Raw genomic sequence first — 26620 nt, 5'->3', positions numbered from 1 at the left:
AATATTTCAATTTTCTCAAAAATGAACAATAAAACATCAACTTTTGATCAACTTTTTAAGTACACTTTATCTCTTATTTCTGGAACAAAATCAGGACATCCCTTTCTGCTTTCAGAAAAACTGGATGTTATAGAAACACTTTTTAAAGATACTGAGGTTGAAGATGAATATATTCAAAGCCTCATAGAGAAATCAACTGGCACATTAGATGAATCAAATTTGATGATATACTTGGCTTTACTCAGAAAGAGATGCTTATCTGAAGGAGTATGACTTTTTATAAATTTTGAAATATTGAATAAAATATTGTTATTATTTTTTTGAAAAGGCAACAATAACTACCTTACAAATGACACAGAAGCTCTGTCTCGATTTATTTTTAAAATATGCTCACGACGATGAATTAACACAATTTGCTGTTAAAAGCATCTCTGAAATCATTTATGGAGTTAATCAGCAAAATATTGATTTCGCGCGTGAATTTCTGGAAACACTGAAATGTTCATTGGCTAATCCATTTATTAGGAAACATGATACTGCACAACATAAGATTAAAGCAAAAAAAGATTGTAAATCAAATATTAAAGAAAATAAAAAAGACAGAAATTCAAAACATCGAGACATAGAACTCAATTTACACGATCAGCATGAGCAGACACAAGATGATAACAAACCAGATGGAATAATCCCTCTTGATTTAACTCTTCACATTTTAGGAGAATTATGTGTTTCATTTTCAAAACAGATCCAAAACAACAATTCAAAATCTTCTCAAACGCAGACCTTACGTCAGCCTTGTTTCGACTTACAAGAAATGCTTTTCTGTTTGATTGCTGAAAGCTATTCTTCTTTGATGGCTCTGTTGGAGACTGAAAGCGGATCACAAATCATTAACTTGTTAACTTCTTCTGCCATTCCTTCAATTTTCGTCTTTCTTTCAGTTTTCGAAGACCAGCGATCAGCACAACATTCATCATCATCTATTTCTTCCTTTTCTTCTTCCGTCTCATCCTCTTTCTCTCTCTCTTCTGCTCTTTTCCAGCTCTGGAAGGTGCTCCGAACTGGTATAACAAGAGGAGGAAGCAGATGGAATGAGACGATTGTGGCATTAACTCGCCTTTATCCGTTCTTTTATTCTCATCCTTTCCTTTCGCCTGCTCAAGCAACGGTATCTTTGATGGGTTCTTCTTCTTCTTCTTCTTCTTCTTCTTCTTCTTCTTCTTCTTCTTCTTCTTCTTCCTCATCATCTTCTTCATTCCCGCCAAACAAACCTCTTCTTTCTCTTCTGTTCTCCACTGATTTCTGGATCATCATCCAGCAGTCTCTTCTCCATCCTTCTTCTGAAGTCCAAAAACATTCTTGCTTTTTGATAGAAAAAGCGGCTGAATTCGCACCGAATTTCCATTCGAAAATGGAACAATTGAGACAGTTTCAGTCTCCTCTTTTCCCGTTTGAAGGAGAAGACACAGAAATGAATGGAGATTTACAGAAGAATAATTCATCTTCTATGTCATCATCATCATCATCATCATCATCATCAAATTCTTCTTCATTGTCTTCTTCTTCTCCTCACCCTTCTCTCCCCTTCGACTACTCTCTCTGGACTGCCTTCCTCACCATCTACCGCGGGCAGAACGAGACGCTTCTCCATCTTCACACTCCGCTCTGGCTGGAGATTGAGCATTTGTGCTGCTGTTCTGCTTTTCATGTGTCTTGGGTGTGTCTTCTGCTACTGAGAGGGCTGAGGCACCCATCAGTGGCAGTGAAGAAGTTCATGATGAGGAAGATCATTGGCTCGTACGGGGAGGTGGAGAAAGTGAAGGGGAAAGGGAAAGGGAAAGGGAAAGGGAAAGAGAAGGAGAAAAAGGAAGGAGAAGGAGAAGAAGAAGATGATAAAGAAGAAGAAGACAACGAAGATGAAGACGAAGATTTCACCTCAAATGAGAAAGAAAGCGAAAGAGAACAGCACCGCTTCTTCTCCAAACGAACTTATTCACTCAATTTTGCCGGCAAATCGCTTTCTTCGCCCGTTGCACTCCGTTTGCCTGCTTCGTTTGTTTCGAACTACTTATTTAGTGCACTGAATGAGCACGCCCATTACAAAAGATCGTTTTATGAAGAAATACACGTGTTTTTGCTGAGGTTTCTGATGCTGTCACCTTCTTTGAACACAGAAGAGATGCAGTCTGTATTTCCATATTCTTCTTCTTCTTCATCTTCTTCTTCTTCCTCCTCTTCATCTCTCCCAACCTCTTCTTCCTTCTCCTCCTCTCCCTCACTCCTTTCTGAAATGTCAATCGAATTCAAACGGAGGGCGTTTGTATTGTCGTGTGCTGAGCGGATGAGCTGTGCGCAGTCATTGAAAGTGATGCAGTTAGACGACGACCAGCCAATTGCACTGCCTCTTCTTCCGGAATTCGATGAAGATGATGGAGAGAGGAAAGAGAAGGAGAAAGAGAAGAAAGAGAAGAAGGAAGAAGAAAGTTATTCAGAATATTCTTCTTCTTCTTCATCTCTTTCTTCTCTTTCTTCTTCTTCTCTTTCTTCTCTTTCTTCTTCTTCTCATTCTTATCCCTCATCAAACATCGCAAAATCCTCTTCCACACACAAGAACTCTCTTCAGATCTCATCCCGTCCGCTCTGCATGTGCTTCGCCTTCCACACTGACGATTCACTTTGGCTGAAGTCGTATCAATCAGATCTTCTTCCACCTCTTCCTCTTCCTCTTCTTCTTTCAAAGGGAGATGGATTGAATGCGAAACAGTTAGGTTTGAGTGAATCCGCTGGTAAAAATGAATATTCAGGTAAAGATTCGTTTTCATCATCATCATCATCATCATCATCATCATCATCATCATCATCATCATCATCTCCTTCTTCTTCTTCATTAACCTCAGAAAACAATGAAATATTCCATGAGATTCGACAGAACAACAACAGAACGTTCGCCAAGGGAGCACCTGTGAGTCTGCATCTTGTGTGTGTTCTGGCTGAGTTTCTGGCTTCTCCCCATTTGGAATGGATTTTGTCATCCACATCGCCTTCACCATCAAATTCGTGTTTTTCTTTGTCTTCTTCTTCTTCTCCTTCTCCTCCCTCTGATTCATTTATGCAATCACCACCGCCACCACCACCATCATCTTCTTCTTCTTCAACTCCCTCTTATTCTCCTTCGATTTCTTCATCTTCCTCTTCTTCTTCCTCCTCTTCCTCCTCCCTCTTCTCCTCCCTCTCATCCTGGCGCAGCTTCTGCTCCTCTTTCCTTCGTATTATTCGCTCTTTCCTGTCTTCCTCAGGAATTCCCATTGTTTTGTCAGTCACTTCGGCGCCTCGTGTCTATCGATGCTTGCTGGCTGCATTACAAAACGTGCTTCCGCTTCCAAAGGCGCTGGAAGAGCAGATAATGTGTGCTATGAAGGAAAAGAAGGAGAAGGAGAAAGAGAAAATTAGAGAGAAAAATGGAGAAAATGACAAGTATTTGACAGAAATGGCAGTAGCAACAGCAAGTTCAAGCACAGGAATTGAAGGAGCAGAAATCAAAAACCCCAAAACTCATTCTTTTCAAAGCCAAATTGGATGTAGTGAATTCACAGAGTGGATTTATGAGCATTTTCCAGTTCCCAATCTCTTTTGGCTTCATCCAATTGATTTGTGCCCTTCCTTTGCTGAGATGTCTTCTGTGCTCAGTTTGCTTCCTCAGCAAGTGCTCAGCACGCAGCCGCATCTTCATCTGCAGATGGCGATGCTGTTGGAGAAGGTGACAAGACCAGTGAGTCGTATTTGTGCAGAGTTTGAGAGAATAAGAAGTGGAAGAAGGAATTTGAAAGAAGAAGAAGAAGAAAGAGAAAGAGGAGATTATAAAGAAGTTCAAGTGAATGGAAAATGCAAGCAACATACTTCCTTTTTGACAAGTTGGGTGGTCGAAGGGATGAAAAAGATGATTGACGCACTGCAAAATGAAAATCCCTTTGATTTCGACACATTTGAGCCAACTGCTTCAAAGGGAAAGAATGAGATGGCTTTGAAACACGAAGATGAAGCAGAGAAAGTACAAGGAGCACATGTGCTACCAGCAGATAATGTTCAATCAGCTGCTGAAGTGAAGGCTTTTTCTTTTTCTTCCTCCTCCTCCTCTTCTTCACATTCCTCTTCCTCTTCCTCTTCTTCTTTATCAAGTGCGCCACCAACAACTGTCGACTACTCCTTTTCCAGCTCAGCTGTCGATCATTCTCTGACACTCCGCCGTGCTGCTCGTATTATTTCTCTCCTTTTCCCTTTCACAATGCTCGATTCTTCTCTTTCTGATGGCTCTTCTTTTATTTCTTCTTCTTCTTCTTCTTCTTCTTCTTCTTCTTCTTCTTCTTCTTCTTTTCCCAATTCTTTTCCCAATTCTTTTCCAAATTCTTTTCCAGATTCGTTTTCTGGTTCTTTACTCACTTCTTTGCTTGATTCTTTGCTCAACCCTGTTTTTTCTGTTGTTTCTGAAGCATCACTTAGGCCATTTCTGTCTCCGCATGTTCACAACAGCTGCATTGCATTGCTTTTGGAGCTGTGTGCAGCAGTGCCTTTGCAAATGGTGGAGGAGTTTGTTGAAATGAGGGGTTCTGATAATGAAGATAATGATGATGAAGATAATGATGCTGTTGGTCGTGAATGCAAAAGTGACAATAAAGTTGAGAAAGAAGCATTAAATTCTCTTTCTTCTTCTGTCAACTCAACACATTCCATTCAAATACGCCTGATTAACTCAATTTGCTCTGTTCATTTGTATCTCATGCATTCTCTTCTCCGCTTTTCCTCTCGCAATTCTTCTTCTTCTTCTTCCCCTTCCTCTTCTTCCTCTTCTTCCTCTGAGCTGAGTCTCAGAAGGAATGTTGTTGAAGGACTGCTTTCGACGTATTCGAAGCTCATCAGCTGCGAAGGCGTTTCCCTGTCGCACATTTCGCTTGTTTCAGAGGCAATTTTGAGTGTTATGCATTTCGTGTGTTCTTCCACAGTTCTGTTGACATGTTGGAAGAATGGAAGAAGAAATAGCAACAATTGTGGAAACAACAAAAGGAAGGAGAAAAAGATTGGAGAAACACAGAAAACATATCAGCAAGCAATTCAATTGAAATCAGCTTCATCTTCTTTTTCTGCTCTTTCAACATTCTTTGACTCATCTTTTACACAAGATTTCTTGTCTTCATTTGGAGTTGAACTCGACGAGCTGCTAAATTCTGTCGTTCAAGTAGCATCCTCCACACTTTCACAGATTTCTCTTCCATCTCTTCTTTTGCCAGTCAAAAATGCATCATCGTTATCATCAACTTCTTCTTCCTCTAACATTGTTAATTCCATCACTTCATTCCTTTCCTCATTTATTCAACAGCCTTCTCCATCTTCCCCTTCATCATCATCATCATCATCATCTTCTTCTTCTTCTTCACTTCAACCACAAAACAAAGCAATCACACTTTCAAACGAATTAAATGCTGCTTTTGCGTCTCTCTCCACTTCTGATCTCAAAATGTGCTATCTTTCTTTCCTGTCTCTTGCTCCTCTTCTGTCTGTGGCTGTGTCCCAATCAATCGTCAATTGTTGTAAATTACTTGAAAAATCAACTGCGGAATGTAATCTTTCACCGTCTTCTTCTTCTTCTTCTTCTCGTTCTTCTGTTGCTTCTCCTTCCACAGATGACTCGTCTTCCTCGTCTATTTACATCCCTTCTTTCATTAAGAATGCCTTAGGAACACAACAGAAAACCGAGGAATCACAAAGCCTATCAAATCCAATGCCAAAGTTGATAGAAAAAGATTCAGCTGATTCAAAATACATCCTTTCTCAGCCTTCTCTTCTCTGCAACTTTCTATCAGAATTCGCTGTATCCATTCAACACATCATTAATTCTAGTTCATCTTCACTAATATCATCATCATCATCATCTTCTTCTTCTTCCTTTATTTCTTCTTCCTCATCTTCTACAGTCACATCCACCCAAACTATCCCTCTTTCTCAATCATTTGCTCTCTTCACAGAGCTCCTTGTTTCTCTTTCTCGTTCATTCATCCGAAACTCCAACTCCATATCAACAAAACTGAACTTGTCAGGCGAAAAATTGGTGAAAGGCTTTTTAATCGACCAGCAGCTTATCTGCACTTTGAGGCTGCTTCTTGTTCCTTCTGTGGTTGAGCAGAATGCCACACAGGGCATTTTATCACCTCGCCATTTTCTGTCTGTCTCAAATATCCTTCCCTCAGAGGTTGATCTTTTATGCTTGTTCAGAGGAGGAAGCAATGCGCTGGAGGCAGCAAAGAAGATGAGCAAGAGAGATGCGTTTTTCGATAAAGCAGCAGCTGCGTTTGCAGAAACAGGAAGAACGCCAACAGATTTGGGAAGTGGAGAAATGGAGGCGAAAGGGAACGAGATGATGAGGAGGATGAGAGCTGGAAAGGGAGTGCAAATGGAAGAGAAAACAGGAATAATGAGAGATCATTCATTGAATAAAGGCTCTGCCAATCAACTTGATTCTATTCAGCATTCTCAATCTCTTGAGACAAACAAAAAGATTTCTTCTTCTTCTTCTTCTCTTTTGTCTCATCAGCTGGTGTCTACAATTCACAAAGCAGCAGTTGATTCGATCGAAAGCGGATCCTCAGAGCTTTTGCCAGCTGTTCTGAACTGCGTTCTTCTGCTTGCCTCGTTTGTTTCTTCTTCTTCATCATCAACTTCTTCTTCTTCTTCTGAAACCTCACTTGACATTCAAAATACAAATCCTAATTCAATCCCTTCCCTTCCTCTTTCCTTAGCAAGCGATGTCATCAACGCCTGCTGCATCTCCTTCCAGTCAGCGAGGCCGAATGACCTGCCCAGTCTGACTGCGGCTGCGCTTTCATTTGCCTTCAGCGATGCTGTGATGAGTATTCCTCACATGTTCGATGCAGCGAGATGGAAAAGAGAAGGTAACGAAAGCGAATTGAGTGGAAAATGTGTGAGTGAAAATGATCAAAATGATGATGGTGACTCAGAACATTTACAAACAGAATCTCAGCTTTCTTCTGAATCCTCAAATGAAATGAAAGAGACTCAACCACATGTTCGTCTGCTCATGTTACTTCTCCAGCTTGGAAGTACAATGACAACAATTGTTCCGATGGTGATTGAGTATCTTTTGCCAGCGCTGATGGCGCATCCTTCTCTTTCTTCTCCCTTTTTGCTGCCTTTTGTGCTGAAATTGTCGATGTGGGGACCTCACCCAGAGTTCAGTGCAGAGAGAGTTGGATATAAGAAGATGTATCTTTCACCAATCATGTCAAAACTGATTGAAAAATACAGCGATGCAGCGAAGGGAAAGAAGAGGAAAAGCGATGAAGGCAGCAAAGAGGCATTTGACAATGGATCTGAGGATGATGAAGATGATGAAGGGAACAGGGACGGGGAAGGAGATGGAGAAGGGGAAGAAGGAGAAGATGCAGGGAAAGAGAGTGGGTATGCAGAAGAGATAAGGAAGAATTCAGAGGATGGGCTGACTGGGCAGCAGAGGAAACGAAGAGATCTGATGGCGCGAGATGGAAGCAGCTGGAGAGGAAAAGGAAGAACGGAAAAGAAGATCGAGGAGAAAGAAGAAGAAGGAGGAGGAGGAGGAAGAGAAGATGAGGCAGAAGAACAAAGCTGCTCTGATGGTGAGGCTGTTGATGAGCACGCAGAGGCAGAGAGGATTTATGATTCGAGAAGAATCCACAAAACGAGAAGAGAGAAAAGAGAGGAGAGAAAAGTGAATCTTCGAAAAAAATCTGCTGAAAGAAAAAGCAAAAAGGAGCAGCAAAAGAAAGGAAAGAGCGATTCAAGCATTTTTGATGGATCTGACAAAGAAGAAGAAAAAGAAATCAAAATGACTCAGAGCAAAAAAGCTGATGAAAGCAATTCGAATGAAAAGCAGAAAAGTGAACGTTCATCTGAAAAGAAAACGCGTGATGTGAAAAAGGAAAAATGCAAACCAGATTTTTCTGTGGAAAGCATTAACGAAGATGGCACAACATTATACTCGAGATTTGACACGTTATTTTCCAGCTGTGAAGCACTTGGTTCAGCCATCTGCTATCAGCACAATGGAAAGTCTTGCTCTTATTCAGCGTCCTCTTCCTCCTCTTTTTTGAGCCACCGCCTTGTTTTCAATGAGTCCTACATTGAACAGATGGTCAGTGACAAGAGAGGAGCGCTGGAGGCTCGCTTGGCACAACACAGAATTTTAGAATTTCTTTCGTTCCTCTCTCGAAACAGCGGGACAAATGTAGTTCTTTCGCAACACAATGGAATCGAAGAAGACTGTGTGATAAACATTTCTCCAGCCTCTTCTGATTCTTCTCTGTTGTACACTTCATATCAACAATCTGTGTCCTTATTTGCTGTTCAGCTTGTCAAGCAACTGCTTAAAGAAGCAGAAAAGCAGCCAGACGGCTCGACAATCGCCTCTGGAACGAATGTGCTGTATCTTCCACACGACGAGCTGCATCGGCGCCGCCTTCTCATTTGGCAGGCGCTGTGCTCGCTGTGTCTGTTTGTGCTTCATCCAGAAATTCGGTCTCTGCTGAAGTCGCGTGCACTCTTCTTTTTGGTTGTTCAGAACAACTTGGTGACGGTGCGCAACTACATTGAAATGTTCTATGCTTCATATTTGATCTTCTTTCCGTCGGATTCCAGTGAAGTGCTTCTGCCAATCATTTCAGACTTCACAATGAAAGCGCAGCCTATTTCGTCTGCCTTGCGCATTGCTATTCTCCTGCTGCAGTTTGGAGAGAACGGAACTTTGGGAAGCACAACTGTTGAGAAGAAGGCAAAAGACAGTTGCGATGAAGATCAATCAAATAGAAGCACGGAAACGAGGAATGAAGAAGAGATTGTGAGATATCTTTTGCCTTGGTGCGCATCGCAGATCAATCATGTCAGGACTTATGTTCAAGTTATGCTGTCCTCTCTATTTCCACAAGGCCAACGTGCATCACAGGATATCTCATGTTCTTCTCCAAATAAATCTTCTCTCAGTAACTTCCACCAAACTCCACTTCAGCGCTTAATTTCGCCTTTCCTCGCTTTCTACAGAACGAACCCGGACTGCATCATTGCTGAGCAGAAATACGGCGGAGCGTCTCTTCTACGCACGCACCCGATTGCAGTGTGCCTCGACCCAGCAGCTCTTCTGCAGTCTGTCAGAGAGAACACATTCCAGAGCGTTAAAGTCGGCGCAAGAGACTCAAAGCAGTTTCTTTCGCTCACAAAGAAGCAGGCCCCGCAATCATCCCAAGCGGAAAATTCGTCGCATTCTCAGCAGAAAGATGAAAGTTCACCTGCTGCTCCCACAAGCGAGTTCCGCCAGTCGCTGCTTCTCATCCAGCGGAAGCCTGTGCCGGCGCCTTACGATGCGCTGGGTGCATCTCGTGCCATGCTTTCCAGCTTATCCTCCTCCTCCTCCTCCTCCTCTTCTTCTTCTTCTGTTGGAGCCTCACTTGCGCGCAGCAACCGCCAGCCGCTTGTTGTTGTGGCGTCGTTTGTGGAGAAAGTGCCGAATTTGGGTGGGCTGTGCCGCACGTGCGAGGTGTTTGGGGCGAAAGAGATGACAGTGAATGATCTGTCAGTTGTGAGAGACCCGATCTTCAAGGCGCTTTGTGTCACTTCAGACCGCTGGCTGCCGTTGACGCAGCTGAACACGAAGGATATTGTGCGGCGGCTGAAGGAGTGGAAGGACGAGGGATATGCGGTTGTGGCGCTGGAGCAGACTTCTTCTTCTGTCAGGCTGGATGAGTACGAGTTCAAGGAGAAGACAGTCGTGCTGCTGGGAAAGGAGAAGGAAGGCGTCCCGGTGGAATGCTTGAATGCAGTTGATGAATGCATAGAAATTCCTCAATTGGGAATGATCAGATCGCTCAATGTGCATGTTAGGTTTGCTTTCTCTCTCTCTCTCTCTTTTCTTTTTTACTTATTCATTTCTTGTAACTCATTCATAATTTTTTTTTTCCAATTTTATTTGGATTAATTATGATAAACAAATTTTCACTGAATAAATAATGCATGCGATTGCAACCAACAGTGCTTCAATTCTTATATGGGAATATACACAGCAGATGATGAAAAGGAAAGGAGTTTGAAAAAATCGTCATTCGATTGAAAACGAAGGAGCGAACGCACAATTATGGCAAAAAACAATTTAAATATGTGCCCAAAGAAAGATTTTTTTATAAGCTCATTTCACTTTCACTTCATTTTTGCGATGATTTTTGATGTGGAAAAATATAATGAAAAACGATGCCAGAATTTCTGCATCGCCCTTCTAAGGGAGCTAAAAGAAAAATTGTGAGTTGCGAAAAAAAGAAAGAAGGTGTATTTTTGTATTGAGTTTTAACAAAATATATTAAATACTCAAAAGAAAAAACAAAAAAATAATCATGGCAAAGAAAAGAACAACATCGAGTTGTGAATTTCTCATTCGTCTTTCTCTTCAAGCCATTTTTTTGCTTCTTCAATTGCCTGATCTCTCAATTCATCAGGAACCCTACCAAAGATCTTGTCAGTCGTGCGAACCCATCCAAATTCCAATTCAAAAGCTTTTTCATCTTCGTGGCGAAGGCCATACAAACTGCAATCAATGATGAAAGAAAAACAAGAAGAAAGAATCATATTGTTTATTTTGTAAAATGAAATAACAATTTCAATTTTTATATATTCATATATTCACTCAATGATAAAAAGGCAAACATTTTTGCTGCTTCTTTCACAGCTTGTTCGCACGTAAGTTTATCCAAAGGAAGCATCTCTATGTCTGTTCTTGCTTGAGCTTTTTCTTTTCCAATTGCCACTCCATTATATCCCTTAAAAACGCAATTGTTACGCTTTAACAATGATCGTTAAATAAAAAAGAGCAAACATAAAGAGTTGCTGCAGGATCTGTTGAATATAACTGTGGCTTATCATCATAGCCAGCAATAATTGTGGATACACCAAATGGGCGATATGCTCCAAATTGAGTGAATTGCTGAAGATATATTGAAAGCCTTTCCGCAAGTACTCTAACTGGAATATCCTCGTGATAATTCTTTTTGTAATCAGCAGCCTGAATTATTTTTTTTTGAAATATTTGAGCAAAATTGATAATCCTTAAAAACAACCAAAAAGATAAATTCTACAAGCAAACAGTTTCTTTGCAATGTGATGCAAGATGTCTTCCATCCGCCAAAAGCCCTGCAGAGACCTAAGGTTAATAACGGAGAAACATAGCAATTTACACTTCATTGAAAATATTAAGTTTTTCAAATAATACCAATCCAATTGATTTCGCTGCTGTAAGAATACGAGATTGTGAGTATGGAACAACAAGAGGAGAGATCTGGAAATTTACGCATGCAACAACAACTCCATCAACACATTTAATTCCAATTGCAGTTCCGCTTTTTTCTGTTGCTTTCATTGCATACTCCACTTGGAATACTCTTCCGTCATTGCTAAATGTTGATGTTGAATAATCGTACCCCGCTCCGACTGCAGATGTTGTCATAAAAAATTTGATCAATACCATTATATTCTTTTCAAAAATGAAAATTTCTGTTCTTTTCGATAGAAAAAGCTCATAATATTTTACCTCTCATACTTCATTCAAATCATCTTCATCCACTATTATTAATCATGTATACTTGACCAAATATTTCTTATGCACACCCTAACTGGAACAGAACTTTATACGTCTTGAAAAAGTAATTTTTGCGAAAATTGTTTTTATTGCACAAAAGCCAGCTTGTCAAAATCATTTTGATGTTTCTTTTGTATTTATTTTGATTAGGCAAAACAAAAACGATTACATAAAGGAAACAAAATTCTCACAAAAATACACATCTATCAAGTATTGATGAGCGTTATTGCTCAATTGCTTTGTGCACGTGCAAATTGTGGATTTCTTCAGTGATTCGCAGATCGTTTCATTTATTCAAAATTCGGTTTTCTCTGTGGAAATTACACAAGAAACCAAAGAAATGCGCTTCAAAGAAAGAAATGCACATCCAACAATTTTGAGTAATTTCTTTAATTTTTAACTTCTGCAAACCGAAAGGACAGTGACAGATATCTTTTTGAAGCCATTCTTGGCTTGTTGCTCAAGAAAATACACAGTTCGTGTTAATTTTCGTCCCTGTTTGCGGTGATACGAAAATTTGCACTTGGTAACATTCAGTGAGAAAAGGTGTTTTTGGATGTGAAATCATATTTTCAAGTTGTTTTGCATTATTTGGTAATTTGAGATGACTTCTTGTCGAAATATCCGACATAGGTGCATAATGACCATATGCAAAGCTGTGAGGCTTCTATAGCATTGACTCTTATCAACCTGGATGCACTTACACATTCCTATAAAATCATTATTCCGAAATCTGGTTGTTTGCCTCAACTCGCATTAATGTCTCCTTTGCATCTCAAATGCTGGTCAAAGATCCGTCAAAACTAAGAAAAGCAACTTGAAATAAACAAGCTGTTTGAGATCGAAATTGAAATATAAGAGGATATTCTTTGGGCTTTGTTGATTGGGTCAAGATAAAATCCCTTTTCGGTTCTGAGAGAAAAAAAGAGAAATCAAGGAAGATTGATCAAGGAAGTTGATTTGTGTTTCTGCACAATTTTTGCATTCCACCAGAGATCGCGTCGCAGTATTTTGTGGAAACAAATACGTGGAATCTCTGAACGAAGATAAAAGAGAATTAATTCAAGGTTTATCGATTGATTGTATTCGAAATGTGCATTTCATGAGTATTTTTTTCTTTTTCACAACAGATCAACAGCCACCGATTGCAGTTGCTCAAAAATATCAGACAATTTATCTCAAGGTTTATAAAAGGCAAAATATTCGATGGAAGTAACAATGCTGGCATGCTTGTATCTTCAACGTTGGGGAAATGATATTCATTCTTCTTTATTTCACTCAATGATTGGGGAATAAAGAAGCTTTTTTGATAAAACAATTTCTTTGCAAAATCTTGACTGATGAATTATCGGTTTGCTGTTTTTTGTGTTGATTCAGTTTTTTAAATTCTTATTTAATTTTTTGTTTATTTTGTAATTCGACTCATATTTGGTGAGAATCTTTCTTTGTGATATTGCGATTTTTTTAAAAAAAATGAATTGAACAGGCGAATGATTCTCTTGCTTCCAAGAAAGGAATCAATCAAGAAAAGTCGAAATGAGATGGGAAAATTAATTCAAGAAAAGAATGATGATTTTAACAACAAAGCATCTTGAATGAAGCAAAAACGCTAAATAAGGGTTTATGTTTGAAAATTTGTTTCTCTTCACATCTTCACTTATTTATTTTATTTTTTTTATTTTTTCTGGTAATTTTTTTATCTTTTTTGTTTATTCTTTCATAAAACTGATATTCAGGCTCCAAAACAACATCTCACGTTTCGCAAAGGCAGACGAAGAAATGAAATAGGAAGAACAACTTTTCATGTTTTTTTCAATGAAGAAATAAAAAATCAACCAATTAGTGCAATTCCAAATGAAGGAAATGGAAAGCGATTACAGAGCTGGGAAATTACCAAAGATCAAAAAGATGAAGGAAGTTGAAAAGAAGATGAAAAATCAAATCAATAGATGCTATTGTCAGGCCATGTTGCTCTTTTTCAATGAAAGTTATTCAAATTGCCAGTTTGACAAGAACCACGAAATGTGGAAATTACATGTTCAAAAGGAGTTTTCACACAAAAAAACAATCAACAGAATTTTCAAATGCGATTCAAGGACCATAAAGTTACTGCAATAATCCTCAATTGCACACTTTTTTTGAGAAAGTATTTCGTTCAAGAATTATTTCCAAATTGAAGCTTCAAAGAGCAACAAAAAAGGATGAAAAATGGAATGCTTGCTGATATATTAACGAGCGGTTAATTCTGAAATGAAGATCCAAATTTACACAAACTCAATGTCCACAAACACACACACAAAAAAAAAACTGAATTGAAGAGGAATTTCTGCTTCCTTTTCAATCTGGGTTTCGCTCTGAACACTTGGCAAGACATTCAATCATTTTCCAAAAGCAGATGGTTTGCTGGATTAATTTTTTAAAAATCATTAACTTCTTCAACTTTGATGTTGATCATTTCTCTGCTCATTCAACTGGGAGTGTTTTGGCTGCTGATGAATATTATTTCTGAGGAGTCCAAAGATCCAGACTGCTCCATTTCAGAATTTTCCTGAGACCCTTCTTGGTAAGTGACTGCATCAGACATGGTGAGGATCACAGCTCCTGCTGGGAATCTCTGGATGAATTCTCGTTTCAGATCGCTCAGTGTTGGCCTTGCTCCTTGCTTCTCGCTCACTGTCAATTTGACCAGCTCACAAAAAGAAGAGTTGCAAACTGCAGTCATATCTGGCCTTTCTCCATTCACAATCTTCTTTCCGGCCACCTCTGCCTCATACTCCCCAAACGGGATCTGCAAAGTCAGACACTCCCACAGCATCATCCCAATCGAAAACGAGACCGACTCCTTTGTTGCTCCCATGTTCTTGTTGATCTGCAGCTCAGGCGCCTTCCACCTCAAACACTCTTTTTTGAAATTATCATCTTCATCCTCAAATGCTGATGAGGGAAGAGAATCACTATCATCATCATCATCATCACTGGCAGATGTTGCAACAGTCGATGATGAGATGGATGATGAGTCTGAATCATCTGATGAAAAGTCAGAGTGCATAACAATGCAGATGACCATGTGCTCGGAGAATAACACAATGTGAGGGCTGAGATTGGCAAGGGAAGAGAGCGGATTTTCCATTTCATCAAAGGAGTGAAGCGCCCCATTTGCAACCCAGAACAGGATCCGAGCAGCTGTCATCTCTCTCTCCTTCAATGATCCAATTGCCATTTCTTTCTTCTCGTTCCGCCCATGCAGCAGCATGAACAGCGAATCTCTCAGATCCACAATCAGCTTCTCATGGGGAGACGAACACACCATCACATCCACCAGATTCGACATCGACGACGTGGTTGGGCACAGGTCCTCTCTCTGAACAAATGTTGAATCTGTATCTGAAGTGTCTGCGGTTGAAGTGGATGAGATGGATGGAGAAGGTGTTCTGTTTCGAATCTCTTCTTCTTCTTTCTCAACCTTTTCCAGTGCCCATTCTGGGATCTTGTCAGAGTCTCTCCCCAGAATGTATTCAGTTGAACCACTCTCACTCAACAAATGTTCTGATGATTCTGAATGCTCCATATTCGTCTCATAAACCCTCTTCTTTATTCTCTCTTCATTTTTCTTCTCTGCCTCTCTTTCTGCTCTCTTCCATTGCTCTTCTGGTGACATCTCCATCGTGACCATCTCAAATGCCTTCGAATCTTTTCTCACAGTGTCATCAACTATCTCCTTGTATTTTTTGGCCACTTCTTTTTCCCTTCTCCATCGAACAATGAATACCACCGAAACAATAAGAACAATCAAAAGAATAATTGCCATCACAACAACAATTATTGGCCATATGGATTTTCCTTCTTTTCCTCCTTCAACAAGTTTTCCATCTCCCCTTGTTTGGGGTTCACTTTTGTTCTTCAGAAGGAACAGATCCGTTTCTGCATTCTTTTCTCCAAATATGATTGCTGCTGCCACTTCCGACTCATCGGGTGAAGAAGTGATCATAGCAGACGAAATCGACGAGTGCACTTCCGTTTCTGATGCAAAATCGCCCTCCGAAAACTCCCACTTCTCGATCAGCTTTGTGCTTCCCATTCTTGTCACTATTTCAAACCCCAGCGTGCACGGAATGAAAAGCGCCCCTCGGAAGCTCAGACTCATCACAGCCCCTTCCTCTGCCATGCTCACAGAACCCAGAACAGGAATAAACAGCACAGACTTCAGCCCTTCCAGCATCCCTTCCACCTTGCATCCCTTGTTCAGCATCCACAACGAGCTGTTTTCTTTCGCCCCATCTCCGCCTTTCAGGCTCACAACATTCACTGTCGCATCGTCGCTGCAAACAATATTCCTTCGAATTGATGGATATTTCCCTATCATCGGATTGTTGTTCATGAACCTTCCTTCTTCAATCACGATCTGCCCTCCTGAAATTGACAAACCTCCTTTGCTTGAATTCTCTATGGTTGTGTCTTTCATGCTTGTAACTGTTCCCTTCAAATCAACAAGTGATCCATCCCATTCGCATATATCTTTTCCTTCATCATTCACAGTTTCATCAAAGGATTGCGTATTCACTCCAAACCTGCACAAATTCATTGACACATTTCGGCAGGCACTCATCATCACCAAACTTCCTCTTTCAGCAGACGATGAATATGACGCAAACGAGCTGTTCTCGATTTTCACAAAGCTGTCTTTCAACCTATCACAGGCAATGACTGAGGAAGTCAATGGAACGCTAATATTCTTGCACACCAATTGGCTTATCTCTATCTCAGTTCTTTCTTCCTCATCTCCATTTCTATTCGCATCACTTGAATGCACTTGAATGGTGGCTTCTTCGTTGCTCAAAACATTGCTCATTTCCATTTTTTCAAGAGTCGCTTTTCTATGACTGCACAGACATATCAATCCCTTTCTGCAACTCACATCTTGAATTGAAATAGATGAACACTTCAAGCAAGCATTTGATTCCACTACAATAAATTGACAGACAAATGAAAAACGAGTAATGCTCACTTCTTCCATTGATAAGCTTCCATTCCCAGTGACCGACAGCAGAATTAACAACAAATCTGATTCATCATTTCTTGTTGCCTCTTCACATGAAAATGAACATGAAACAATCTGAACCACTCCTGCTTCGCTTCGAAGAAATGAACCATGAGCCATCGCAAACGAACTCTCAAACAAAACAAACAGACGAGTCAAAAGCACTTTGTCTGTGCAGCTCAATAGGCTCTCGGCTGATCCATGAATTCCTGAAGTCACTCCGACTTTAGCATGCTGCTCTGAACGGGATGAAATGGTCACATTGCATAACTCCAGCTCAGCCGATATTCGCCCTTCTTCGATAATCACGAGCTGGCTGTTGAACTCATATGACAAATGCTGCAGTCCATACTCCAATGTGGCACATGGCTGCTTTTGCGTTCCACAGTTCTTCGAGTCCTCGCTGCCTTTGGAGATGTTTGACGTGACAAAAATAACATCATTTTGATATGTGACAATGAACTCGATCAGATTCATCGGCTCATCCACAAACTCTGTCTCATCCATTCCATATATCGCATTGTATCTGTTGTATGATCCTTCTCTCAGATCCAGATTGAATTGTGTTTCATTGATCTGCTTTTTGATATCCACACACTTCACAAACAAATCCCGCCCAACACGCGCAACATTGGAATCAAATCCATCCTTCACAAATTGCATGTCCAGATCCCCAGAAGCAGCTGCATCCACATAAATCCCTCCTCCTCTGCCTTTGGCTGTCGAGCACCCACACTGGCTCAGCGTGCTCTCTTCAATCCTCAGACTTCCCTCGCTCTTCAACACAAACAGGATCGCTCCGCCTTCTTCACTGTTTAAACTTCGGCATTCATCAAGCATGCTTCTGTTCACCACAAGCTTCAAACTTTCCTTATTTGCACCCGAATCAATCACACATGCCCCTCCCGCATCTTTCTTCACATCTTTCACATGGCATTTCTCCAGCAAAATGGTTGGACTGCTTTTCATTGATTTTGCTTGCTCATGATTGCTCCTGCTTGCTCCCTCAACTTCAATCACACTTCCTTCGTTCAGACTCAATCCCTTTATTACAAGCTCCTCGATCCTGCTTTCACATCTCTCTGAAACAACAAGAAGACTTCTCTCACAATTCAAATTCGAAACATCAAAATTCGTTATCTCCAGAACTCCTTCTCTCACACAGACAAATGACACAAGCATCTGAATCCTCTTTTCTGCCAATCCTTCAATCGAACAGTTCACCAGGTTCAAGCTCCCATTCTCACTCAAAATCACTGCCTTCTCTTCATTATCATATTCCCCTTCCATTTCAAACTCTACTCGAGCAATCCTTGCTGTGTTTTTGTTCCAAAGGCATGCTTTTCTGTTCTCATTCACATCGTTTTCAATCACCATCTTCACCTTCGATACCTCATCTTCCACAGGATTCCATGCTTCGATCGAGCAATCAGTCATCTCAAACACCTCATTCAGCTCAACTCTCCCCAAAACAAATATCCAACGCTTATCTGTCCCTTCACTCATCTGCCTAACACCTTTCCACCAACTCTGACAAGGATCTTCAGCTGAACCACATCGAGCCACATCATGCCCTTCATCTGATACATATATCCTTTCGCTTCTGTATCCCACAACAAATCTGAACAAATCTGTTTCGCTGAACACCTTGTCACTTCCAACAAACCCATTTGCATTGTTCTTCAGTGGTTCAAAGTCAAAATCAAAGGTGTCTGTTGTCACAGTGCTGTTCAGATCAAACGACTCAACAAACAGATTCTCTCCAACATCTGCTTTGTTTGCTTCGAAGACAACAGCACTGAACAAGATAGATCTGGCAATTTTGGACTTCTTGCAATCAATGAACAATCCGCCTCCTCTGCCACCTTCGGGTAAGCATTCGCATTTTTGAATTGTACAGTTCTTGACTTGCAGTCCTGCTTCATTTTCAAGAATAACATTTATCAATCCCCCTTTTCCGTTTTGTGCTGAGGCCACTGCCTGAAATGAGCAATTATTCATACTCACTGTTCCAGTCAATTTTAGTGGTTGAGAACCGAAAACCATCTTCCCTTTAAAACTGCACCAGTCCAAAGTCACTTCTCCTCCATTCATTTCCAACACAACAAATTCGACAGTATCTTGATGAGAACATTCAAATATGCAATTACTCATCTTCATGTCACCATTTGTGGATTCAGACAAAATAAGTGCTTTTACTTCATTTCTCCGTGAATGCGGAAATATAAAGTCGACAAAGACAAATTCTGATTTCTTGCTGTTCACAATAGCCCCATCCCCATTGAACTCACAATTTTCTTCAAATAGCAAAGAAGAATGTTTCTCATCTTGTGCTGATCGAATCCTAATTCCTGACACATCACTTCCATCTTTAACACAAGCCTTCTCCAAAATAACAATCTCTGAGTTATCCTCTCCGGATTTGATGTTCTGGACACCCTGCCATAGTGTTTGACATGCATGCTCTTCCAGCCCACATCCAATTGCATCATATCCTTCAACTGACAAATAAACACATTCTGAATGCAGCTGAACAAGAAACAATCTCAAATTGACTGGCTCAAAATAATGTGATTCATCGCTTCCCCATAAATCAGCTCCATTTCCTTCTTCTTCATTTTCTGCCACAAAACAAAATCGAATGGGAGACACACTTATGTTCAATGCCTTGCAAAACACAAACATGTCCTTTCCTTCTCGGGCACTATTCTCTGAAAACAACAAATCTTCAAACACGAAGTTGTCAGTTGAATCGTTTCCGATGCGAAGATACACTCCTCCTCCTTTCCCATCGTCACCATCAACGCTCCAATTCCTCACTGTGGAATTTTTCACCAACAACTTATCATCTCCTCCCAGTTCACACCACATCATTCCTCCATTCTCCACACTCACCCCCCACCCTTCAAAATAGCTTTCATTCGCAATTTCCACATTTCTTGCCTTTTTCACTTCCAACAAATGACCACTTTCAATGCTGCACCCACTTGCTCTAACATTGCTCCAAACAATTTCTGCTCCAGCACCTCCGCAAATCAAACTCTTTCCTTCCATCGAAACACCTTTGATTGCCATATCAGACAAACTGATCACTCCTCTTTCCACATCAGCAATTCCCTTTCCCATTTGAAAGCCAATTGCAACAACACTCCCTGACTTGATTTCCAGCTTTCCATCTGTTTCTTTCACAATCCATATACTGCTTTCCATTTCAATCCCGCTCTCTATTCCATTCTCAACCCCAAACACACACTCACTTATCAAACACTGCCCTCCTTCTATTTTCAGAAACTCTTCATAGCCTGCTGTTGTGAAAGTTGCTGGAAGCTCAAATGTCAAGCTCCGTATGCTCAAGAAAATGGAACTGTTGACCAATGTTAAATGACCTCCTCCTCCAACTCCAATAACCGGTTTTTTGAGGCCTCTTCCCTGAATTGCCAACGATGAATTTCTTGCGATATCTGCATCCAAAGTTGTGTTTCCAATCACCCTGATTGTCGAGTGCGAGTCATTCATCAATGAAAATGCATATTCAACATCCTTGCACGGTGTTTCTTCAAACCCACATTCCTTTTTGTTCACTTTTGATCCATCCACAAACATTATCTTTGGAGATTCAGGAAACAATATCACCAGTATCGATACATTTATCGCTGGATCAACTGAACCATCATACACCCAAAATCGTTCTTTCTCATCTTCTTCATTCACCGATCCTTCCCAAAGAATTTCATTCAGCATCCTCCTCACATCCTTACACACAACATACACGTCCCTTCCCAGCAATGCTTTGTTCTCACCAAATCTGTTCTTTTGCATCGAATAGCTCAAATCAGTATCCTCAAACTCCAAAAACATCCCTCCCCCAAATCCTTCAGATTCACTCACCTCATTGAATTTCACACTGTTTCCTTCAAACTTCAATGTTCCTCCTTTCTCCACATGCACCACCAATCCTCCACCTTTTGCTCCTTCTTCAGCACAGACAATTGTCTCAAATGCACATTCCTTCACCTCAACCATTTTCCCTTTCCCAACCTTCCCCTCAACTCCTCCTCCACTCCCAACCTCTCTTCTCGCTGAAGTCACACTGTTGTTCTGCAGCTGAATTCCACACGAACCATCAAAATACAGCACTGCTCCATTTTTCAAGTTTGTTCCTTTTTCACTCGAATTCACAATGTTGACCGAACCTCCTGAATTCACATGGATAAGCCCACAAACATCTTCTCCATGAACACCCTCCAATTCCATTCCATTTAATTGAGCACTTGCCCCATCTCCCTGAATCACCAAAAAGCTATTTGTGCTGAATTTCACGTAACTCACTTTCACTCCAACCAAACTGGATTCTCCTCCAATAACTTTCACAAGCGAGAAACTGACAACGTTCGTTCTGGCTATGAACGAAACATTATTCATCACAAGCGATGAACTGAAGCACACAAACAGCGCACTCTTGCTGTCTGACATCGAGCATGGAACACTGAACATCATTTTCCCAAATGTTGTTGCTGAACGCGTTTCAATAAATCCTTCTCCATTGATACTCCCTTTGCTCGCAATCACAACCTCCACTCCAATCTCTTCCACATCGATCTTCATCTCTTGCTCTTCTATCTTCAGCTGGTTCGTGATTTCATATTGAGGAAGCAATCGTATTATTGCACTGCCTTGGCCAAAAATGTCCTTTCCAGCAAACAACACATCTGCACACGGATAATCAGAAAACCCACACAACTTCCCATTTATTCCATCATTTCCAACAAATGCAGGACTCGAAAAGTTCCGAAACAGCAGCACCAATGGAATTGCTTGCGACTTGTTTCCACCTTCGAAGCCCATCATATCCTTCAAGTTTGGCATTTCTTCTTCGCTCTTGGCAAACGAAAAATCGAACACAGTATCTGTAGCGATCTTCTTCAGCTCATTCGCTTCCACAAAAATATTGTTCCCTCCACCATCTGCCCCATTTCTTTCTTCTCCCTGGCCAAATGAAATACTCCGCAAGATCACATCATATGCTTCTTCCACAATTCTCACAAAAACTCCTCCCCCATATCCTCTTCCTTCTTTTTCTTCGCTCAAATCGCGAGCATTACACTTCTTAACATCTGTTCTTTCCCCTTCCTCCCCAATTCGCAGCATTCCTTCTCCACTCAAAGTCACCATAATTCCTCCACCGCACCCATCATTTGCTGAGCAATCATCAAAAGTGCTGTTTCTCACGATAACGCTGTTTTCATCACCAACATTTCCGTTTATTGCGCTTCCATTCTGCATGCTCGCACAGACACCACAAAACGAACAATCCTCAACTGTCAATATATTTCCATTAACATCGCAGATCATCCCTCCTCCTGATGCTCTATCTTTCTTTCCACTCATCGTTGTTTTAGCCAATGTCAGGATCCCTGAGGAATGCAATTCAATCACACTCACTTCTCCATTCGTAATAACTCCATTCAAAACACTTTCATTCATGTTGCATACTGCTTCTTCTTCAATCATCATCAATGGATGCAATCGATACTCCACTTCATTCACACACATTCCACATATCTCCATCCTTCCTCCAACACAAAGCACAAGTCCAACACTCACAAAGGATGCAGATCTCACTGAATATTGGCAATTAGTGAGGTTCAGTGTTTCAGCGCTCATCTTCATCAGCCATTCTCTTCCATTCAGACTCTCTGGAACAACCAAAAAAAGAGATTCAAATAAACAATTTGAGCTCACTTCAATCATCGCATTCTGATTCACTGTTATGTTTTCGTTCACGTCCATCCTCGCCTCCGAATCAGCTCCTCTGAATGTGTTTAGTCCACTTGCCAATGACAGTTCTGATCCAAGAATTCCAGATTCACTAATCTTCAAGCTTATTCCACTTGCCTTTTTCCATTGTGCAATCCCATACTGAACTGTTTCACATGGATGCCCTGCATATCCACATCGGGAAAAATCTTTTTCATTCGCCCCACCAACTGCAACTTCTGAAACATCCTGTCGCAAGAATAACACCAGAGGGATCACATATCCTTCATCTTCTTTCTCTGTGCCCACAATCTCATCTTCTTTCAAAAGATCTGGCCCAAATCCAATCCTTGTGCTGTCAATAACATTCCCCATTTTTTCTGTCTTTACAAACATGTTTTTCCCATATTTGTTTGCAACACAACCTGCAAATTCAACATTTTTCAGCCGAAAGTTGCCAGTGGATTTCACACAATCCAGCCATATCCCTCCTCCATATCCTCCTTTGTCTCCAATCATTCCAGCTTGGCATCCTTTCAACTTCGCCAATCCTTCGATTCCAACATAAAAGATAGAATCTTTTTCCATCACTATCTTCATTCCTCCTCCATTTCCCTTCTCACAGACTCCATTCATCTCTCCTCCTTCAACTTCAAGTTTCTGACCTTGTCCAATTATCCCCTGAATCGCTCCTCCATCTCCACTTGAAAGCAAGCATCCACTAAAAATGGTTCGATTGACAATACTGCTTCTCGCCTTGTTGATATTGATCATAGACCCTTTGTTCCTTCCTGTGCTTTCAAACTTCGAGCCACTAATCTGCAATTCCGAATCACTTTCTGCCTTAATCAGACTAGATTCAGCGTTCAACACATCGGAGCAAACAAGATTTACTGCTTTGACTTTTGTACCCATTTGAGCGCAGATAATCATAGGCTCCTTGAATGCTAGGCTATCGACTTCCAAATCATTCAATTCAGCTTTTCCATTCTTCACAACAACAAGAGAGTATCCAATCTCCGAAACTGAACTGCTTCCCTTCACAAGCGACGATGATATCTGCAGGCTTCCTTCGACTTCCTCTCCCACAACAAACACTGCTGCTTGTGATGATTGAAGCCATGCCTCCAAGGACAAGCTCACAAGACTTATGCCAACATCACTCATCACCTCAAACACTCCACTCTGCTCGCTCCCATTTCCAACAACACTTATTTCTGATTTTCCACTCACTCCACTGATGCTGTATTCTTCATCTCCCCTCAAACTCAAACACTCCAAAAGGGAATACGATGAAGCAATTGTCAATTTGTGCACTTTTTCCTGTTGAGCAAGAGAAAACTGCATTGTTTTGCACGGATAGTCTTCAAAGCCACACACTCCAACATCCACTCCGTTGTCTCCAACATTTACTCTAACACCTCTTTCTCTCAGACAATAAACAAGCGGGATGACAACCTCTGGTGTTCCTTCATCAGTGCCCATTGCTTCGTCAACCGTGAATAATGAGGAATAATAAGCTATTCTTTCTCTTGTGACACTTGCCTTCAGATTTGGAGAATACACATAAACATCTTTCCCAAACAGTGCATTGTTATTCTCAAACCCTGGATTCGAAATCACAAAATCATCTGCTGCGTTTATCAGCTTCAGATAGATGCATCCTCCTCTCCCTTTGCCATTTTGCACATTTCCCTCTCCATCATTGGCCACACAGATTCTCATTACTGTTGCCAACCCTTCTTTCCCTATCGACAATTGACTTCCCTCAACAAGTGTCAAGGCGGCCATCCCTCCATTTCCATTCAAGCATCTGCATCCACTAACAGTTGTGTTTTCCCATTCAAGGCTCTCCTCTCCTTTGAATATCTTCGATATCAAGGCTCCATCGCCTTCTTTTCTCACAATCTCTGTGATGTTTCCCCCATGGACGCATATCTCTCCACAGTTGCTCGTCGACAAAAGGCAGCAGTCTGAAAAGACAATGTTCTTGACTTCACAATCATCGAGAGAGATTCTTCCTTCATCAGCACTTAGAAAAGGCCTGTTGAAAACACCATCAGGCATATCACTTGTGATCACGCATTTATCCAGATGCACAAATCCAAACATTCCAGTAACTTGAAAAAGAAATGAATTATTGGAGATACTTGAGCTGTGAATGAGAGTGAATAACTCCAATTCAACTGAGCCATATTCAACGAAAAACAATGACCCGGATTCTGTGTGACTCGAAATGTTCACTCTGTCTAATCCATCGCTCTTCTTCAACAGAACACTTCTTCCGCCCACTTCTATTTCTGTTTCCTCAAAGCGTTCGCTCACCAATCTTATTGAATGGTGCTTATAACTTACCCACTGATTCATTGCAAATCCGATTGTTCGGCATTCATCATCAGTTCCTCCACAGTCGTTGTGGTCTCCTCCAAACTTCGCTGAATTCACAAGGATTGGATCTGGACTTGAATTTGGATCCGGAAGCCATTCACTTCTATCGACATTTGTGGTGACTCTGTTATTTTTATTTGAAAGTGAAAAGGAATATTTGATAAAATCGGAAGTGACTTTTGTGCTATCTATATTCCAGTAATGAATATCATGCCCATTATTTGAGTCAGCAGAATTGTTTTCAAAAAAACAAAAATATGTGTATAGAATGTGCATGTTTGTATATATCGATAGAGAGATTGCGCCAGAATGATTTTGAGAGTGAGAATTGGCAAAACTGCAATCTGTTACGAACGATTTTTCTTTCAAACAGTAAGTGTGAACAGATCCTCCATAATCTACTGATTCACAATTTGAAAACGAACTTGAACACAAATGCATTATAACATATTCACAATTTAATGCTCCGCAATACTCACTTGATTGACAACATGAAAATTGACATCCATAAACAATATCCAGATTGTTGAATATGCAAACAGCACCTCCAAATGAAATTGAAGATGAATTAACATAACATTTTGAAAATGTAGAATTTATCAAATAGCAATCTCCATAAGCTCTGGAGTAGATTGCACCTCCTCGCGTCGATTCTTCAGAAATATAAATAGATCTGCATTCAAAAAATGAACAATCTGCAACATTCAGATTTGCTAATCCTGAAACTGATATTGCTCCTCCATTCCGATCTGAAGAAGAGCAGTTGGTGAATGTGCATCCAACAAACACGATATCTCCAGATTTAAATGATGGTAAAGGACTTGTAAAAGGCTGATCTTTGTATGAGTTCTTCGTTTCAGCAAAGGTGGTGTTCATCGAAACAAATCCGCTTCCCCTTTCCGCTCCGACAATCACTCCATCAAACGTGTTGGCACAATTGCTAAAAAGGCATCCAGAAACAACGTTTTTCTGCAAAGTTTGCTTCAAAATACTTTTTGCTGCAAATACTGGCTTTTGTCGTGCGGTGATGTTCATGAATTCGCACATGTGAACATCAACTTGTGAAAACAGTTCGCTTCCGACAAATGGCGAGGTGGAGGACACCACAATGTCTGAAAAGATTGAAGAAGCCATTTCAACAAATCCAACATCAATTTTGCTTTTTTCTTGGGCTGTTGTTGTTGACACAAGGCATGGGAACGCATTGCAGTTTTCATTATTTATTGCAGAAATGTTGTTCATTGCAACTCCACTTTGGCCACAGCAGATTGGCGAATAACATCCTTTATCGAACACTTCCAACAGGCAATTCGAAAGAAATAGAATCGACCTTTCGGCATTAAGTGCTGGCATTCCACTGAGATGTGCTCTTATAGCTATCATGTGAAAATAGATCGATGAATTTGCCAACATTATGCAAGACTCAAGCTTTGACGAAATTATTGCTTTTTCCAGAGAATCATTTTTCCTCCGTTGAGTATCAACTGAATCATTCTTCAAATTTCCTTCATAATCATTTTCAAATAAATTATTCTTTTCATCATCGTTCAATTTTGATGGATTGTATTTCTTCCAGCTCATTTCAGGAAAATTGGAATTATTTTGTCCCTCGAATGCAAACAAATTTGAAAAGGCGAAAAACACACAAATCAAAATAGAACATCGAAAAGCATAAGGATTCCACATTCTTCTTGAAGGCAAAGAGAGCAGGACAACTTTGGAAACAAACTGTTTAACTGATCCAATAAAATGTTTTATTTTGTTGATTTTCCGGAATGCCC

General features: G+C 40.6%; 3 protein-coding genes across 3 annotated transcripts; 1 reads left to right on the top strand and 2 right to left on the bottom strand.

The window, feature by feature from the left end:
• Positions 1-222: 222 nt before the first annotated feature.
• MONOS_7799 (putative methyltransferase TARBP1) lies at positions 223-10302 on the top strand (the record flags this gene model as incomplete). The annotated part of the gene is made up of 3 exons (XM_067878151.1): positions 223-267; positions 329-9915; positions 10064-10302. The coding sequence occupies 3 exons, from the start codon at positions 223-225 to the stop codon at positions 10119-10121; spliced, it is 9690 nt and encodes a 3229-aa protein (XP_067726585.1). The 3' UTR covers positions 10122-10302.
• MONOS_7798 (putative nucleophile aminohydrolase) lies at positions 10220-11545 on the bottom strand (the record flags this gene model as incomplete). Its single annotated transcript, XM_067878150.1, has 5 exons — positions 10220-10609; positions 10729-10841; positions 10898-11083; positions 11165-11221; positions 11291-11545. The coding sequence occupies 5 exons, from the start codon at positions 11543-11545 to the stop codon at positions 10456-10458; spliced, it is 765 nt and encodes a 254-aa protein (XP_067726584.1). The 3' UTR covers positions 10220-10455.
• A 2578-nt stretch (positions 11546-14123) lies between these two features.
• Positions 14124-26222, bottom strand: MONOS_7797 (uncharacterized protein; the record flags this gene model as incomplete). Its single annotated transcript, XM_067878149.1, has 2 exons — positions 14124-25027; positions 25343-26222. 2 exons carry the CDS (start codon positions 26220-26222, stop codon positions 14124-14126), a joined length of 11784 nt encoding a protein of 3927 aa, XP_067726583.1.
• Positions 26223-26620: the final 398 nt, after the last annotated feature.

This window comes from Monocercomonoides exilis (assembly GCF_001643675.1).
Source record: "Monocercomonoides exilis strain PA203 chromosome Unknown scaffold25-1336746, whole genome shotgun sequence".
NCBI lineage: Eukaryota > Preaxostyla > Oxymonadida > Polymastigidae > Monocercomonoides > Monocercomonoides exilis.
The sequence above is the reverse complement of the archived record's forward strand: the minus strand, read 5'-3'. Positions and strand labels throughout refer to the sequence as shown.